General features: G+C 53.4%; 5 protein-coding genes across 5 annotated transcripts; 4 read left to right on the top strand and 1 right to left on the bottom strand.

The window, feature by feature from the left end:
- Positions 1–4,814: 4,814 nt before the first annotated feature.
- Positions 4,815–6,362, top strand: SPBR_00529 (uncharacterized protein; the record flags this gene model as incomplete). Its single annotated transcript, XM_040758848.1, has 1 exon — positions 4,815–6,362. One exon carries the CDS (start codon positions 4,815–4,817, stop codon positions 6,360–6,362), a length of 1,548 nt encoding a protein of 515 aa, XP_040617814.1.
- Positions 6,363–8,630: 2,268 nt separating this feature from the next.
- SPBR_00650 (pre-mRNA splicing factor CWC2) lies at positions 8,631–9,963 on the top strand (the record flags this gene model as incomplete). Its single annotated transcript, XM_040758969.1, has 3 exons — positions 8,631–8,890; positions 8,972–9,093; positions 9,176–9,963. 3 exons carry the CDS (start codon positions 8,631–8,633, stop codon positions 9,961–9,963), a joined length of 1,170 nt encoding a protein of 389 aa, XP_040617813.1.
- A 161-nt stretch (positions 9,964–10,124) lies between these two features.
- Positions 10,125–11,183, bottom strand: SPBR_00807 (uncharacterized protein; the record flags this gene model as incomplete). The annotated part of the gene is made up of 1 exon (XM_040759126.1): positions 10,125–11,183. The coding sequence occupies one exon, from the start codon at positions 11,181–11,183 to the stop codon at positions 10,125–10,127; it is 1,059 nt and encodes a 352-aa protein (XP_040617812.1).
- Positions 11,184–12,501: 1,318 nt separating this feature from the next.
- SPBR_00830 (large subunit ribosomal protein L15) lies at positions 12,502–13,510 on the top strand (the record flags this gene model as incomplete). The annotated part of the gene is made up of 2 exons (XM_040759149.1): positions 12,502–12,860; positions 12,934–13,510. The coding sequence occupies 2 exons, from the start codon at positions 12,502–12,504 to the stop codon at positions 13,508–13,510; spliced, it is 936 nt and encodes a 311-aa protein (XP_040617811.1).
- Positions 13,511–14,225: 715 nt separating this feature from the next.
- On the top strand, positions 14,226–16,974 carry SPBR_00184 (Sorting nexin mvp-1; the record flags this gene model as incomplete). Its single annotated transcript, XM_040758504.1, has 3 exons — positions 14,226–14,808; positions 15,169–16,112; positions 16,213–16,974. The coding sequence occupies 3 exons, from the start codon at positions 14,226–14,228 to the stop codon at positions 16,972–16,974; spliced, it is 2,289 nt and encodes a 762-aa protein (XP_040617810.1).
- Positions 16,975–18,486: the final 1,512 nt, after the last annotated feature.

Genomic DNA, 18,486 nt, shown 5'->3' with positions numbered 1-18,486 from the left:
CCTTAAATTTTTGCCGTAATTGCTGCCCCCCTTTCTCGTGCTGGGCCCAGCGTCTGGAAGCACAATGTGGCCTCGCTTGACTGTAAGGTACGGAAGCCAGCACTGATAGACTGCAAAGACGACCGTTGCATCGCCCGTCGCGGACACGGATGAAGTGCAAAGGAAGGAACGAGGAATCGCCAAAGACTTGACCGGGGCCGCAAGTGCCGTGCCGACTATGAGATACGGAGCACGATACGAAGAGACATTCGGCAAGGAAGGCGCAGGTCCCGTGCAACTACCAGACACAGCAGATTATTCGTATCGCCATGTCCTATCGCACGGCATTACCAGCCATCAAGACCTCGAAGGACCTGGTTAGAGAGTTTATGCATCACCGCCACCAAGGGTTCATGTCCGCAAACGGAGGGGTTCTTGTTGTTTTGTTTTGTTTTATTTTATTTTTATTTTCGACTGTGATCCTTATTCATGCCATGGCAACTCACAGCGCATGAAAAGTTCCTCGCAGCCTCTCCGTCACATGCCTGTTTTGTTAACGATTTGGTACAAAAACATTCAACATACACTATGCAGTTATGCCTGTGGCTGTCGGCGAGGCGTGCACGGCAGCCAATTACGATGTAGAAGTATTCAAAGCCAGACCCTTCCTTCTTCCGCCTAGAGCGCCGCCTGGCCGTTGAGGCAGGGTACATGAGTTTCTCGCGGCACGGTGTCCTTCAATTCTTGCCACTGTTACTTTCTGAGATGTATTTGTCGAGGGTTGACGGACGGGAACAGACGCGACGCGCAATGTGCCAAGATAAGTGTTACGTCAATATCTTCAGGTAAGAGACCTCTGGCTATTCATCCCCAAAACAGGTATTCCGCATGTCGTAGATATTATATGGTTGTGAGAAGAACGCCTGGTATGTCGTACCTGGAAGCACCTAAAACAGGATTCCCTTCCAAGATGCGCGTCGCGCTTCAACGGCCCCAACACGAATGCGGAGTGGCTGCGTGGACAGTGGCAGAAGGAGGTGGTATGCTTACTGCAGCAGATGGCAGTGAGAGCCATGCCGCTGCACGGGGGTCTCCGAAGTTAACCATGGCCCTGCTCTGCCCTACCGACTCACCGGCGACATAGCTAAGCCACGGATGTCGCTGTGCTGAGCTTTCTGCCTTTGAAGGCATGAAAGGGCCATCCATCCTCGGCCAGCCAATCAGACATACAGCATAGGTTGTCCGTGGATGCGTGTACTTTCCTTACGCTGTAACTTGGTCGTATTCCGTGGGAGAGGGAGTGGAGCCAGTGCCAAGCCCTTTTATTCTCTGCTTTGTTCCCCTGAATAATTTTGGCGGTTTTTTTCGGGTTGTCCTCGCGTTGATCGTTTACGTCTCCCGCTTCAATTTCGTGCATATTCGAAAGACGATGCATTCTGGACACCGCCTCAGACTGCCTTGTATTATCATATCTAGGCTTCAAACTCTCTTTTCGGGAGCGAATAGAGTCTCAATAAAGCAAGCACCGCCGCGCTAATCAAAACGCGCGCGGCACTGTAATATGGTGTCTCATCCATATCCGTTAGCCGTACATCGCAGCCTACGTCGTAAACAATCTGGTTGTGGGCTCGGAGATGGTACTTTTCTTTAGTGGAGTGTGGGGACCGAGCGAGACTTGGCTCACAAAATTCAGAACATCGAAGAGGCTTGCTTCCAAGACGGCCACGGTGCCTTCCTATTTTTGGCTCGTTGTGTGTGCTGTGTGTGTGACGGTCAGAGACGTAAGACAAAACGCAACACTCCGTCCCAGTTTTTACGTTCCAACCATTTATTATTCACTTTGCCTCTTTGTCTCTTCTGTTTACTCTGCGAGTTTGTCTGTCTGTCGGCTTGTTTGTTTGTTTGTTTGCTTGCTGGTTCCCCTCAGCTTTTGTCTCAGTTAGCCCGCGTCTCTTCATTTATTCTAAATTCGTCTCTGCCTTGAAGCATTGCTGACATTGAATTTCACGCAGCCTGTCTTCGCCCATCTCCCTTTGTTGAATGCCATGCCTCTGATATTTCCATATATTTTTTTCCGCTGGACCGTCGTCCTCCTTCCATTTTCGACAAAATAATGGGGCCGGACCAGATGCAACGAAGCATTAGCGGAGCCAACCTTTTTCTTTCGCGCATTCTGCTGGGCAAAACTAGAGACAGATTTTGTTTTTTTCGTGTCTTGTTTTCGCTCGAGCTTCTAGCCCCATTTTCCTCCACCTTCCCCGTATTCGCTATTTCAATTTGTACTATTCCGGTGTAGTTTGTCGCCATGGTTCTTTTCTGTCTGTTCCTGCCCCCCTTTCGTCGATTCCCCTTCTCGTTGGCCTTACGTGCATCTCTGTCAGGAGATGACCGCTTCTGGCAATTCTACAACGTGACCCTCGCATACACAAAGTCTGTCCAAGTCTCCCAAATGGCTGATAGGTTGACGAACGTCCATTGTTCCCTGGCGAGCCTGGCAATGACAAACTGGCATGGCACTGTCTTGCCGTTGTGTTGGGATCTCCGTTGCGCATAGCCTCTCCCATTGGCCAGCACGCCCGTGCCCTCCTTATTTGGAAATCCTCCATGATCAGCATCAATGAATCGCCTGCTGTTTAATTTTTCTGGGCTCGCCCTTTCATTTTGTTCTGCAGCCCACTTACCTGGGTCGGCGCACTTTGCCACGCCCCCTGTGCGCAGTCCAATACTGTGCGTCATGTATTGGGCACTGTGTGTAAACGCCCTCATCGTCGTTGCACAAGAAGAATCGTGAGGGCTCATCCGTGTCGTTAATCATACAACATGTATATGTTCCTTGATCTAGCTGCGTGCCACGATGTGTAATGGGTGTCTCATACACAAATGCTGTGCGAGGTGTGTCGAGTCACCTTTTCGTGATCGGGCCTGCAAAGACTGCCCCTGCAGCAATCAAAAGCGCTGCACAAATGGGCCCTGGCGCCAATGTGGCTTTTCCGCAGCCGCACTGAGGAAGAATGCTTTTCCAACATACAAAGCATTGTACGCCGTACGCGGTACATATTCCGTTCGAACATTCTGTATTCTCGCTCCGTCTTCAAATGCAACCCGATGCCTGCATTGTCTCATCCGATATCTGGCCTAATGTCCATACAACAAACGCTCCAACGCACGCCGATACCTCCAGTGTCCGCCTACAGGCTTCGGTGGATCTCCTTAATTCGACCTCAATGGTATATCCCTTTCCTGTAGCGGCCCGGGCAGCTCTCCCTTCCCAGAAACACTTGAAAACAAGGAGAGATACGACGTTCCAAAGAGAGTATGTTGGAGATATATTCGTAGGTACAAATACGGAGTCAGACGCGGCTCGCTAAGTCCGCACGGGGTGCGTACTCATCTGGATCGCCAACAAAACCGCCACATTCGGAGTGGTCGCAAGGACCTTTTTACACAGTAAGCGTGCCTCTGCCTCATGCCGACGCAAACAAATACGGATTCAGCTTCTGCGTCGGCATTGATACGCTCACCCCCGCTCCTTCGCACTGTGATCCACGTCCTACGAATTATTGCCTCCTGTATTTGCAGCGACTTGAGCGACAGCACCGGCATATATTACACTACAACGTACTCGGTACTTCAGGCATGCCCCTATTTCAGACCCTGTCAGCCTGTCGAGCCTCCTCGTCGTTCCCACACTCACACAGATTTGAATTTGAATGCAACCCTGCTGTCGCTGCATCGCGCATCCTCATCAGCGGCCTAGCCATAGTTTTCTTGCAACGTACAAAGAAGGGAGCTGGGGAGGTAGGCTCGCAGGGAACAGAAGTGGCTGGCGCGAACTTGGCATATGAAGACAGCCTCCAAAATGGAGACTTGAGTTGCGCTTTCTGCAGTACAACCAAGTTGCTCGCCGTGTTCCTCCGTCCCGATTCGCGACCCCGTGGTCCATGTGTACTTGTGCAAATCGTCTTGAACACCGACCAGCAGTCAAAACAACTGGCTGGCGATGACAGTTGGCGGTGCGCACGACACGAAACATGACTAGAACCACGGACGAGGAACTATTCAGCACAAAACTGTATCTTACTTTGACTTTAGCTAGCCACTCTGTGTTCCTTCTTGCAGCCGCTACTGCAGCACCGCAACCCGCTGGATTATCACATGCACTTTTTGTTTGCTAGCCAGCCATACAGAAGTGTTGCCAGTGAACAAGTGGCTTGATATCCATCGCCATCGAAGCAAGAAGATCGATCTGTCACCAGGTGCGGAGAAGGTACTTGACATACTCTCTGCATGTTGTGCAAGTCCATACTGGCGTCATACAGTGGGCGACTGAAAGCACCAGACTGCAGAACCCCCAAAGCACAAGACAAAAACTTGTCGCGCCGACTACAAGCGGGCTGTCCCATTTTACTGTCGCTTGTGGATCTCGACACCCCATTGCTCTCACCTCTAGTTTCTTTCAACCTCCTACCTCTTTTCTCCTCTCTCCATCTCACTTTCCTCACCTTGCCCCCTTTCCCTTTGGAACTTGTTCAGCTTTTTTTTCTTCTCTCGCTCTTTCTTGTTTCGTTGTTTGGGCCCTTGCCTTCACGCCGGCAACGCTTCTTTCCTCTTTCCTTTGCCGTTTTGCCTTCTCAGCCCCTAATCTAATCTTTTTCGCCTGTCCTTCAATCAACACCAGCAGGCTCTTTACGCCGTCCTCCTCCGACCTTCTCCTCCACAGCCAACCCAGCGACCACCATCGCCATCTGGTGCTTCTACTCCCCTCCCCTCGACTATCGTTTCGAACCGGACAGCAGTTTCTTAGTTGTTTCTTTTTACCCCAATACAAACCTACAATGACGAGCAGCGGGCTGCTCGACGGCGGCAACGCTCCGGTCGAAACCCACGAGCTTCCCGTCTGGCGCGACGGCGCGTGGTCCAACGAAAAGCCGAATGCCCGCCCTATGCGGCGCTTTCTGCGGTCGTTCTGGAACGCCTGCCGCCTGGCCGACGAGGACGGCGAGAAGAAGCCACTCCGTCCGACAGCCTACCTCGACGGCCTGCGTGGCTTTGCTGCCTTTTTGGTGTATATTCATCATAATGAGCTCTGGGCGCACGCGGCCAGTCCTAACGGCGACAACGAGACGTTTGAGAACGCCTTTGGCTTCAAGGATCGCTACCACTTTGCGACGCTGCCGTTTGTCCGCAACTTCTTCACCGGCGGCCACATAGCAGTGGCGCTCTTCTATGTCATATCGGGATACGTGCTGTGCGCCAAGGGCCTCTCCCTGATCGTGGCGGGCGAGCACATGAAACTGCTGGACAGCCTGGCCTCCTCCGTCTTCCGCCGCTGGTTCCGTCTTTACATTCCTATTTTTATCACGACGTTCCTCTACGTCACCTCATGGCACATCTTCGGCCACTATTGGGTCTCCAACTCGACTCAACACGCCACCATCGGCGAGGAATGGTGGGAGTGGTACGTCGAGCTGAAGAATTTCACGTTCCTCTTTAAAGAAGGTAGCATCTGGGTTACGATGAACACCCACTTGTGGTCGATTCCGTTTGAGATGCGCGGCTCCATGATATGTTTCTTGTTGATGCTCGCCACCTACCGAACGACGCACTTTGCCCGCCATGTCATTATCCTCGGCCTCATGTTTTACTTCCTCTACATTGTCGACGGTTACTACTGTTGCATGTTTACGGTTGGCATCTACTTCTGTTATCTGGACATCCTGGCGAAGCGCAACGACCCCGGCTTCCCTGCGATTCTCCACAAGCTACAGCCGTACAAGACTTTTATTGTCTACACGCTCTTCGTCATCGGCATGTTCCTGGCCGGCGTGCCGTCACAGAAAAACGACCTTATGCTTCTCCGCTCCAACCCAGGCTGGTACTACCTGTCGTTCCTGAAACCGCAGGCTGTCTTTGATCCCAAGTGGTTTTACCTCGTCTTTGCTGCCGGCATGATTGTCGGCACCACCCCGCACATCCCTGTGTTGAAGCGTTTCTTCGAGTCCTCCTTCTGCCAGTACCTGGGTCGTATCTCGTACTCCTTGTACCTGGTACACGGACCGGTCCTCGCGTCCATTGGTGACCGCGTCTACGCCATGACCGGATGGTACCGTGTTGTGGAGGACCACGATAAGATGCTGGAGTGGTGGATCAACCGCTTCCAGCTTCCCAAGACGGGTCCCATGGGTCTGGAGCTCAACTTTTTGGCTCCCCAGATCATCATTTTCCCTGCGACATTCATCTTGGCCAACCTGGTCACCAAATACGTTGACGAGCCCGCAGTCCGCTGGCCGGCCAAGTTCTACAAGTGGGCTCTTGGCGGCGACACAACGCCCTCCCAGCCGACTGCAGCACGGCGGCCGGAAGACCCACAGCGTCTGGAGTAGGAAAGGACGCAGTCTAGTGTCCATTCTTTCTTACGCAGTCATTTCCCTGTTGAGGGGGAAGCAGGCGAGCATGCTTAGTCTTTCTCGTTCATACGGCCCATTTCGTGCCTCCGCTCACTTTCCACTTGCCACTTTACACTTTCATGTGCATAATTAAGGGTTCCCTTTCAACGTCTTTTTTTCCTGGCCCTCTCTATTTCAAATTTTTGCTTCTACTTTTGATTCCTTGTCGGCATCAATACAAGAATATCTGAATACGGGAAATACCAGTTTGTTTGTTTTTTTGGCTTTTATGTCTTTTCTGTGAGCTTGGGAGGGATTTGGTTTTTCTATATTGTTTCCACGCAGGCTTTGATACGCCGATTTATGTATTTGGTGCGGCTCTGCGACGTATGTCTTGGTCTTCTTGTACAAGCTTTTCAAGTATAACGGTTACTCCATTGCCAGGCGTTGGGTCGTTCGTTTGTTCTTTTTTAACCGACTTGCACTTTTTTCACGTATGGTGTCTCTGGCTCGGTATATATTTTTTTCGTTCTTGCTCTTTCTTTGGATAATTTTCGTCAGTTAATTACAACTAGAGAAAAAATCATCAATGTAAAAGTATGTTTGCACAACTTCTATCCAGGCGGGTATGTACCATCGAGCCCAGAATGTTCCACCGCAAAAGCATGCGGTCACCTTGTCGGAAGAAGTCAAGTTTGCTTCAGCTCACGATCGTGCCGATCGCTCATTTACCAAAGACGCAAGACGGTTCTGACCAGGCCTTGTCTAGAACAAAATATTCTACTAGCCGGAAAAGACCGTGGACAACACAGGAGAGCACAAGCAAAACAGCAAAACGACGAAACAAAACAACAACAGAAATCATGAAAGATAATCGGCGAGAAGACAAAAATGGAAAAAGTTAAGAGGCAACAAAGACCGCTTCAAGTTTGCGCACACCCCTTCTTTCAGGTTCATTGCCTCCTTTGGCCACCAAACCGAGGGCATCACAGGTTCGTCGGCTTGTGCCGTTGTTGTACTGCATGATTTCTACGATGCATCGTCGGCCAGGTTTCCAGTTCTAGATGACCATCTCATAGCACCCGCCAAGTTTTCCCCGTACTTTTTGCTACCCCATACCCATCAAAAAATAAATTGCTCCAAAATGGAAAGCTAACCCAACCTACTAACCAGAAAAATAATAGGAGATGGTCGTCTTGTCACGTCTCCTCAGTTTGCCCCGGCCTCCAACACCGCTAGCCTATTTGCATGCAGGAACATGGCCCCTTTTCGATCTTGCTGCACCTCGTCGTCTTGATCTGGTTGTCTTCCTTTTTAGGCTGCTTTAGCTGCTTAATCCCCCTATTTCCCCTTGTTCGCCTCAACTTTACGGATCATCCCTCGGCATGCGTGACTGTCACAAGCCAATTTTGCAGTCCTCTCCTCTTTTGTCCCCCACAGAATGCGGAGTAAAGGTGGGAATCAAGGGGCCGAGCACGACCGACAAGTCCATGTCGGGGAAGCAACAAACGTACGGAAAGCTGCTCGTGAAAGCCCCTTTTCGCTTTGTCAGTGGAATCGTCCTCTCGTCTAGTCAAAACTAAGGAGGGGGAGTTTGTCGTGTTAGGGACGACAAGTAGACACGCAAAACGACAAAAGGACAGAAGGACGTGGGTTCGAAGAAGCTGCCAGATGTGACGACGAGAGCTGAGTAACAGACCCTCGATAGCCAACAGAGTATTACGTGAACAGCGTGGAAGTGGAAACGAGACACACGACGTCGACTGAGGTGGCACAGCCATATCCACATGTCATGATGTCGACAAGACACTTTGGCGCCTAGTCATGACCGTTCTGGCGTAACTTCCGAAAACAGCACTTACAAAAACCCTTTTTTGCTGATTGACTACTCCTGGGCCCTGTACAGCTACGGGCGATGCCCTACCCCAAGTACTTCGTTGACATGCCCGATTTAACGCACTGCAATATTCCGCAGTCACAGTAAAAGGGTCCAATAGCAATGAGACCAAATGGTCTTCAGGGCAGGGCCAGTAGGCGCTATTTAAAATAAATTGTGATCACGTGCTCAATCATTCGATAAGTGGCGATAAGAAATTTGGCGGTGTGAGGCGGCAATTTCTGTTTGAGGCGCGACGGGAGGCTACCATCTCAACGTAGACACAACAAAATCACGAAGAACGGAACAGGCGATTGCGCATCATACCAGATTGAAAGCGTCTTTTTTTACGACTTTAGACTCATCTAGATATCGTATACATCACAGGCATGGCTGATGTTTCCAGCGAAACCGCGCCAGCGCCGGCGCCGACAGCGACGGGGTCTCGGTCTCCAGAGACAAACATCCCAACCGACACAGCGACAGCACTTGCGACGACAACATCAGCAGCAGGGCCAGAACCGACAACAGCAGTAGAACCATTAAAAGGACGCAAAATAATCCGGAGGAAGCGGAGGCCTGCTCGTCCACAGGTCGACCCAGCGACGTTCCGCACCGAGCCACCACCACAGACGGGCGTGACCTTCAAGTAGGTCCTTCCTCCCCCCCCCCCCCCTCCCAACACCCTTGTCTTTAACTTTGTTTACGAGGACATGCTTTAACAAAACAGCATATGGTACAACAAGTGGAGTGGTGGCGACCGGGAAAGCGGTGCGGCCAGCTCGACGGCCGCCAAGGGCCGGTGCAACGTGGCCAAGGACTCGGGCTACACCCTCGCCGACAACATTTCGGGTTCCTACTTTTGCCTCTTTTTTTGCGCGCGGCCTCTGCCCCAAGGGAAGCGACTGCCCCTACCTTCACCGCCTCCCCACAGTCACCGACATCTTCAACCCCAACGTCGACTGTTTTGGCCGCGACAAGTTTTCCGACTACCGCGACGACATGGGCGGCGTCGGCTCCTTTTTGCGGCCTAACCGCACGATCTACATTGGCCGCATCCATGTGTCCGACGACATTGAAGAGGTCGTCGCCCGCCATTTTGCTGAGTGGGGGCAGATTGAGCGCACGCGCGTCCTCAACACGCGCGGTGTTGCGTTCGTCACCTACACCAACGAGGCAAACGCCCAGTTCGCCAAGGAGGCCATGGCCCACCAGTCGCTCGACCACGAAGAGATTCTCAATGTGCGCTGGGCCACGGTCGACCCCAACCCCATGGCGCAGGCGCGCGAGGCCCGGCGCGTCGAGGAGCAGGCGGCCGCGGCCATTCGCGCGATCCTGCCAGCAGACTACATTGCCGAGCTCGAGGGCCGGGACCCGGATGCGTCCAAGCGGCGTCGGATCGAGGGCGGATTCGGGTTGCAAGGGTACGAGGCGCCGGACGCGGTGTGGTTCGCACGGGAGCGGGCGGACAGAGAGAGCCGGGACGGTGGGGAGGCCCATGCGCGTGATGACCAAGCACAAGGAGAGCAGCCACAAGGACAGCAGCTGGAGGCAGCACCAGAAGAGCCGCCAGCAGCGCGCGGTGTCCTCTCCAGTGCCACATTAGCGGCTCTGGCACGACAGCGGGAACGCTCGAACGGGCTGGTTATCAAGACTGCTAAGGAGGCGAAGCCGGCGGCCGCATTAGTCGACTATGGCAGTGACAGCGACGATGACGAGTGAACATGAGCATTTTCTCTTTGTTATATTTTCCTTTTCTAATTATTGTACTCCAGAAACTTAAGCAGCGCGATTATTAAATATCAGCAGCCCTCCTTGGATGTGCTTCCATTCATGTCAACTTCTCTTGCTCCCTCGATTCCCCATCGCCCTTACACCACTGACTACCTCTGTGTCGGCAACAATGCTGCCCGAGACGTGCTGCCAGTGCTTGTGCCGTTCGTCCAGAGCGGTGTCGTCGTGTTGTGCCAGCTGCTGGCAGTCTGCGTCGAGGTGATCCAGGAAAAGCTACTGCTCTTGGTTGTAGCCGTCCGAGTCGGATGGCTCCGCAACGCCGTTGTCGAGTTGCCAAATGGGGGGGCCTTTCCATCTGTCGTTACTGTTGTTGTTGCGGCTGTCGTGTTGGCAGATGCCGCGGTTGTCCATGCCGTCGAGTTTGTCGATACGGTAGTCGCCTGTGTTGTCGTCTTGGGCTTTGGAAAGAATGTCGTCGAGCCCATGGTGACATGGCACGAACGCCACGCCCACTGCAGACGCTGAACGACGGCAGGCCGGGCAGAGATCTCACCATGGCCGTCATCGACGAGGCCGCCGAAGGCCGCATAGCCGTTTGTCGAGTTGGTCTGAACATGCACTCCGAAGCGGAATCTGAGAGCCAGGTTACCGAGCTCGGCTCCATCTGAGCAGCCCGACCACACTGGTACGCTGGAAAAGTCCAGCAGCGCTCCCATTGCACTTGCCTCGTCCATTGTCCGGCTGTTGGTCAGCGACACATTGCGCTCGGCTGGCGCAGGTGCCGCCGTTTTGTGCCCAGTTCCAGAAGCTCCAGCGGTTGATGCCCATGACACGCTTGCCGCCGCCGAGATGGAGCTCCCACTGCTTAGCGCCGCATAGCCGCGGATGGACACTGTCTCGAGGGCCAACTGCCAACCGGGTGAGGTGTTTGAAAATGTGGCATGGATTGTGCAGTCTGACTCGGATGGCAGTCCTCCTGGACCGGGTTTCCCAGTGGCTTCAAGATTCAAGTCGTGCAAACTGACGGTCCAGTCGGACCAGCTGGCCGGGCTCCAGGTTGCGTTGGCCGTTCCTTGCGAACAACCAGCGCCCGAGAACACCAGGTTGTTGACCTGTGGCAAGATTGGAGGTTCCATGGAGATTCCGTCATGTTGGGCAGCCTGCACGGCAACGCCCACGAGGGTGACGAAAAGGGCTTGATTCAACATTTCCAAATCGACTGTGCTCTCTTGTAGCTGCAAAGAAAACTGTGGCTTGGTTAGTCGCTGATCACAGGGAAGGGGACACGCAGGCTTCATATAAGTCACTACAAGGCATCTCAGAAGGGGAACGCACGTCGGATTCTCTTCGTTTACACAACAAGCCGCCCTTGGAATAAGCAGACAACAGCGCTGGTGTTTATTACATGACGTCGAAATAAGGAACTCCAAAGGTCCTTCTCAATTACATCCCGATCTTCCGAACGTTTGGTAACGACAGAAGCTCGATCTCAAGGACTCAATTATCCAGATGAGGACAAACGATGAGGCTGTATGTGAAGGTATTGACAAAAGCACTATGCCGTCTAGGAGTAAAATTGGTACATGTGCTTAGGTATTGTTAAAGATAGGCTTCAAGATCCTTTTTTTATTTATTTCTTTAATATTTTGAACATGTAATAGCTCAGTTTTCGGTGAATTATTTCGTGTTTTCTTATTCAACTTGTTTTGGTAAGGGGGGTTTAATACAAAATAAAACGGCCTATTATATCGGTTTTCTCTTCCAAAAAATAATCCTTCCAAAAAATAATCATAAAATTAACGTTTCACCCAAGACGTATGATGCTTCATCTCCCAGCGGAAAAGACTTCCATAAACGTCCTAGGAAACTTACAATAGAACTCAATAGCAGGCCTTCCCTCCCAAAGTATGTGATAATTGAGGCTGTAGAGGCCCATTTACCCCCGAGATATCCGCACAAAGAATGCCAAGGACCTTGCAACGGCCCGGGAGATAAAGAATACTGCCGGCGGCTCTTCCAAGGCGGAGAAAAGGCAAAGAAGGGATACCAAGGCAAGCAAAACAGGAACAAATACATTGAATCAGATTGGCGAGTCCACTGAAATAGGTAAACTTCTGAAGTAGGAGCGCAGCCAAAAGAAAAAGCGAATACGAGACATTTCAGGAATTCACAAGAATAGCAAAACCGAAGCATGTCTCTCAGCTTCCATAGCACGGGCCTTTTAGATCATGATCCAACCGTGTCGCCAGGTAGGGCCGAAGGTGGCTGAACGACAAAGATGAGATGGTCGCGGCAAACCTGGCGCCGGCTGTTGCCGTTGTGCTGGTGCAGTGCACCTGCTGCTTCCTAAACCTAGCACTTCTGGTTAAAGTAGTCACGTGCATCACCTGGCTTGCAGCATCGACCAATGAAATACGCCAATCAGGTTTGCCCAAGAATTTTTCGAGGTACATCAAAGAGTTCATTAAGGTCTGACAATTCTCAAGCGCATGAGTCGACAACCGCACCGGCTACACAACCGACTCAATGGCACCACGAACGGCACTTTCGGGCGTCGCAGCTTGCTGCCAGGCGGCCGCCGTTGCTGCCCGGCTTGCGCGGCCTACCTCATCGATAACATCAACCACCTCCAGGTCACCGTTGGTGCCTCTGTTTGCCGCATTGACGATCCAGACACGCGACGCTAGCATCTTGGCCAGCTTACGGGACAACAAAGGCGCGCACCAGAAGCGCATCCGTGTCGGTCGCGGTCCCTCGTCGGGCAAGGGTAAGACGTCCGGCCGTGGTCACAAGGGCCAGGGCCAGCACGGCAAGGTCAAGCCGTGGTTCCAGGGCGGCCAGACGCCGCTGATCCGGACGTGGGGCAAGAAGGGCTTTGTGAACCAGTGCGTACAACCTGCGAGGGAGATATTGCGGTGGTATGACTCTTTTTCTTTGACCTCACACTAACAACTGCAGCCGCGCCGACGTCATGTCCGAAGTCAACCTCGACCGCCTCCAGGCCTTTATCGACGCCGGCCGCATCGACGCCACCAAACCGATTACGCCGCGCGAGTTGATCGAGTCGGGCCTTGTTGGCAAGGTCCGTGACGGTATCAAGATCCTCGCCCGTGGCAAAGAGGACCTGCGCACGCCCGTCGACCTGCTGGTGTCGCGTGCGTCGGCCGGCGCCATCGACGCCATCGAGGCCGCAGGAGGCAAGATTGTCACGCGCTACTTTACGAAACAGTCGATCAAGTGGCTGCTTGAGGGAAAGAGCGTCATATCGAGCACACCCATGGCCACGGGCCCTGAGCACGTCGAGGCTGCCGTGGCCAAGTTGCGCGCGGCGCCGCATCTGCGCCGGCTGCCGGATCCCACAAGCCGTTGGGACATTGAGTACTACCGCGACCCGGCTCACCGTGGTTACCTGAGCGACCAGCTGAAGCCTGGTGAGTCGCCGAGTTTGTACTTCAAGGTGCCTGGCGTGCAGCGGATTGTGCGGCCGGGCGGCAAGGTCATTATCCAGAAGAAGGAGGAAGATGTGCTGTTCTAGATGCTGTCTCTACGCCTCTGCATTTGACATGTACTTGTACGATATGATAATCTATACAAAAGCCTATTTTTACACTATTCTTGAACCACATACGTCGTGTAGTGGTTGCTGGCTGAGTGTTGTGATTCTGTATTTTGATATCCTTTTCTGGGGTCGAGTTGCCGCATGTAACTTAGGTGCCCTTACGATTACAGCGGTTACACGCCGACCTCATTAGAGCTTGTCGCAGCGTTGCCTCCTCGAGCACCTCCAGTGTCAAGAATCTGCCCCTTTGATTGGCCAACCGCCACTGACACCACTCCGTCTCCACTTTGTTGCACCCGCCCGCAATCTGAGGAAGGAGCTCTCCGAAACCAAAGACGCCTCTTCCAAAGCCATTCGTGATCCATGTCCTGAGTATTGATCAGACTCGAACGTTTCCCGCGACTTGCCACTAGTTACTATCTTTTGCTCGTATTTTCTCACGGACCTTGCTTCCTCGGGCTTATTTGTGTGCCCCCCGATTGTATTTGGCTGTATCGGCGTTTTGCCGCATTCTGCGCCTTCTCATTTGTCCACTCGTCGTCGTCGTCATTGTCATCACCTCTGATTGTCCATTCACTCTCTCAACAGCAACCAACAGCGATCGACCACGATAGCCCTACCATACGACATACAGGCATTCGATTTTTACCATCCGATCCATTGCTTACCGTTTCCCTCCCCAACGGCCACTATGTCTCTCTTCGGCACCTCGCCCCCGGACGAAAACGTCAACCCGTCGATGCACTCATCATTTGCCCGCTCGCGCCACGGCCTTTTTGACGACGAAGGGGGCATCAGCCGCACGAACTCGGACCACCTTTTTGACGCCGAGGACGAAGACGAAGACGATACGACGACCAAGAATGCCGATAAAAGTCACGACGCACCATCACCGTGGGACATGCCGTCACCGCGCAAAAAGAAAACTCGCGCAGAGCTGCTGCGCGGCCTGCTGCCCGCTTCCGACGTCCCTGACGCCTACCACAACGCCTTTGAGGCCGCCGTACACGACGATGACAATGGCAATTCGTCTTCCAAAAACGTTGTGTCTGCCGGCGGCGTGGCCCGCACATTGGCCGCTTCCAAGCTCGACGCCGACAGCCAGACTGCCATTATGAACGTCATTGCACCGGGCGGCAGCAACACCACCGATGACGACGGCAACAGCACCATTGCTCTGGGACGCAACGAGTTCAACGTGCTGCTGGCACTGGTCGGGCTTGCCCAGGAAGGCGAGGTGATTAGTCTCGACAGCGTAGACGAGCGCCGGCGAAGTGAGTCCTTTCTCTACATGTTGACTTTGTCATTTGCCATTTTTCTACCCCTTCCCCTTTTTCGTTTTCTTCGTTTTCAATCCTGTAACCAGTATCCAGCCATGGCGCACATCGTTGCGTATTATCTTATCCCACTACATTGCCCATATGTATTGTTGATTGCGCTGGGCGTCTGTTGCTGTGGTGGCGAATCAAAGGCGAACGCGCGATTTGGTGGGTCTACGTTGCACATGGAACTATCATAGAGCTAACCCAGGTCGCCTTGTCAAACAGATCTTCCCCGTCCTACTCTAACTGGCTTTGCCCCTACGTCCCAGTCCCAGACCGATTCCTCTCCCTTCCGACCGACCCCCAAAGCAGCACCACCGCCGCCCCAATCGTCCTACCAGCCGCCATCTGCCTTTCCTCAGCTGAAACCGGCCTCAGACATTCGCCAGGCTCCGATGGACTACGGCTCCGACGATCCGTGGAACTCGCACGATCTGCATAAAGACCACCACCATCCCGATATTGCACCGGCCGCCAGGGTCAGCACAGGTGACGATGCCTCAACAGTAACCGGCGGTGCCGATGCTGGTGCCGACGCAGGTGCCGACGCAACCACACGCTCCGATCCCAACGCCAATGGCAATGGGATTTTTGATTCGAGCCCCAGCAACGCCCTCCCGATAAGAACGACATCCAACTTCACAACGACGCCCGAGGCGACCGTCATCGGCGGTGGCAGTACGGCCGACGCGCAGCCCAACATTACCAGTGGAAACGCACGGAACTCGGGATCAGGGTGGGACATGTACAACGGCGGCGGCAGCCCAACCGTCAGCAACCTTGGCGGCGGCTTTGGTGAGCTGCCGACTGGTAATGACAACGCCGGCCTCGGCGCTAATGGGAACTCTACTGTGCGCGGCGGTGCACCCCCTTCCCGGACCATTGGCAACATTGGTGGCCGCACGGGCAGCGCAATTGAAGAAAACGTTCTCGTCACGCTGATGCCAGAGAAAGAGGGTCTGTTCATGTTCCAACACCACAACTACGAAGTGTCCAGCACCCGTCGCGGTAGCAAGGTTGTGCGCCGCTACAGCGACTTCGTGTGGTTGTTGGAATGCCTGCACAAGCGGTACCCATACCGTGTACTGCCGCTCCTGCCGCCGAAGCGCGTCGCCGTCAATGGCAATCATTTGTCGAACGACGGTGCCTTTATCGAGAAACGCAGGCGCGGCCTGGCACGCTTCCTCAATGCCCTGACACGGCATCCTGTGCTTAGCACGGAGCAGCTCGTCGTCATGTTCCTGACTGTTCCTACAGTATGTCCACCTCCACATAATTTATTTGAGTTTATGTTTCTTTCTCTAACAACAGCAGGAACTTTCTGTGTGGCGTAAACAGGCGACAATCTCTGTGCAGGACGAGTTTGCCGGCCGGCCCCTGCCGCCCGGCTTGGAGGAGTCGCTGTCCCCCTCCCTCAATGAGCTCTTCGACCGTACACGGTCTGGCGTGCGCCGCTCGGCTGAGCTGTACATTACGACTTGCAATATCATGGATCGTCTGGTCAAGCGCAGCGAGGGCATCGCCAACGACCACGCCCGCATGGCCGTGTCCCTGCAGTCGCTGACCGAGGCCAGCGCCGACGTCTATGCCACCGACACCAACCTCGTGCCTCTTCTCAACGACGGTCTCGTCGCCATGAGCAAGCACCTGCGCACGGGCCAGACACTTATGGAGGACGAGTCGCGCGCCTGGGATGCCGGCGTGCTGGAAGACCTCAAGCGACAGCGCGATGCCTTGGTAGGCCTCCGCGACCTCTTTGACCGTCGCGAGCGTAACGACCGCGACACCATCCCCATGCTCGAGCGCCGCATCCAAAAGAACGAGTCCAAGCTGGCGACCCTGCGCGCCAAACCCGAGGGCCTTGTGAAGCCTGGTGAGATTGAAAAGGTCATCGACGCCATCATCAAGGACAAGGAGACCATTGTCCAGCAGCACAACCGCTCCGTCTTCGTCAAGGAGTGCTTGCGCGACGAACTTCTCTATTTTCAGGCCACTCAGTACCACGTCTCGCGCTGGAACCAGGACTGGGCACAGGAGCGCGTCAAGTACTCGGAGATGCTGGCCGACAACTGGCGGCGCTTGCTTGATGAGCTGGACGGCATGCCTTTGGGCGAGTGACAGAGCAGGGGAAGGGAGTATATGCTGTCTCTTGTCAATGCTCTTGTCTACTTTTCTTTCTATCGTCATCGTTCAGCGTTGTTTTGCTCCGAGACGAGGTCGTTCTCCCGTCTCTTTTCACACACCGATCGACTTTTTCAATACCCTTCGGCCGATGTTTTTATGTTTTGTCAGTTGTTTCTTTTTTAATTTCTATGCGATCTCTTGCTATGCCTTGTCTCATTTTTTGGCCTATTGTATTTTACCTGTGTTTATATGTATCAAAGTATCCTAGGTGCAACATCGAGCCAGTTTGAATCGTTCGGCATTGGCGATTGCAATTGACATTACAATGATGTACTATCTATATGTTTTCGACCTGCATGGTTGAAATGTTTGAATTCCGTCACGTGCATCTGTCGATTGTTGTTGTGATTTGTCGCAATATGCCTTCCGTCCAGGCTATGAACCAGACCCGTCCAGACCCCGCCATTTGGGCATCCTGCGCTGGGAATGTGCGCGGCCCACCAACCCCAGCCGTTCACTTGTTTCGTCACCCCCGCTTGACGACAAAAAAGCCGGCGTTAATAAAGAGGAGAGGGAAAGAACCAGAGGCTCAGAAAGCACTGACAGTCACTCTTTCCCTACACGGAACCTATTTTGGTGAACCTCACAGGGAAAGAACTGGTCACGACGCCTTGCCATTTTACCATTTCCATTCACACCTCGCTTGCCCTTCTTTGCATCCCTCTGCTAGTCTCCCGGCGTACTTTGTTTTCTCCCAGCATCCTGGGACGACACACGCGCCTGCATCCACAACACACGACTGGTGCCCGTCTTCCACCGGAGGAAAGAGCCTTTACATGCCCGCAACACATGGTGTACGGGTCGTACCCAGCAATACGCAGCAGGACCACCATATCAAGCAAGGGCCGCAAGTGCCGTATACGACACCGCTCGAGAAACGACAATCCCTTCGCCTCTCCTTGAACTGTTGAAGCAACAGACACGTATCGAGGAACTTGCTTCAGCTCATAGTGACAGACACGACCTTGCCCTACCCTACCATCTACCTACAACGGAAATCTACCGGCTTGATTCTTCGATAGCCCCGACTTTTATTATCCCCCGTCCATAAGCAGCATACACACCCAGCAGTGTCGCAACATTTCGGTTCATCCACCCGCTCACTTCGATAGCTCCTCGCATCGCAGATCTCCCCACCGTAACACGCGTTTCTCGACGGAAGGCGCTGCGAACCTGTTTCATTTCTCGTGCTCCTTGTCTCGCCTCATCCTCAACACACACGTGCGAACACCAGACTCTCGGACTTTGTTCGACACAAGACAGAACTTCTATCGCAACAAACGGAGGCAGTCTTCTGCTGTCGAGACGGGCGACATCGGCCATACACACATATCCACCACACGCCTAGCTAAGGGCAGCTGGTCCTCGGAAGCCGGGCGAGCTACGATTTCGATCAGAGCTGTGCTCTTCTCCTACATATAATTTACGAACCAACCTACCTTCCAT

The sequence above is a fragment of the Sporothrix brasiliensis genome (assembly GCF_000820605.1).
Source record: "Sporothrix brasiliensis 5110 chromosome Unknown Cont19, whole genome shotgun sequence".
NCBI classification, from domain to species: domain Eukaryota; kingdom Fungi; phylum Ascomycota; class Sordariomycetes; order Ophiostomatales; family Ophiostomataceae; genus Sporothrix; species Sporothrix brasiliensis.
This window is presented reverse-complemented; position numbering and strand designations above follow the sequence as displayed.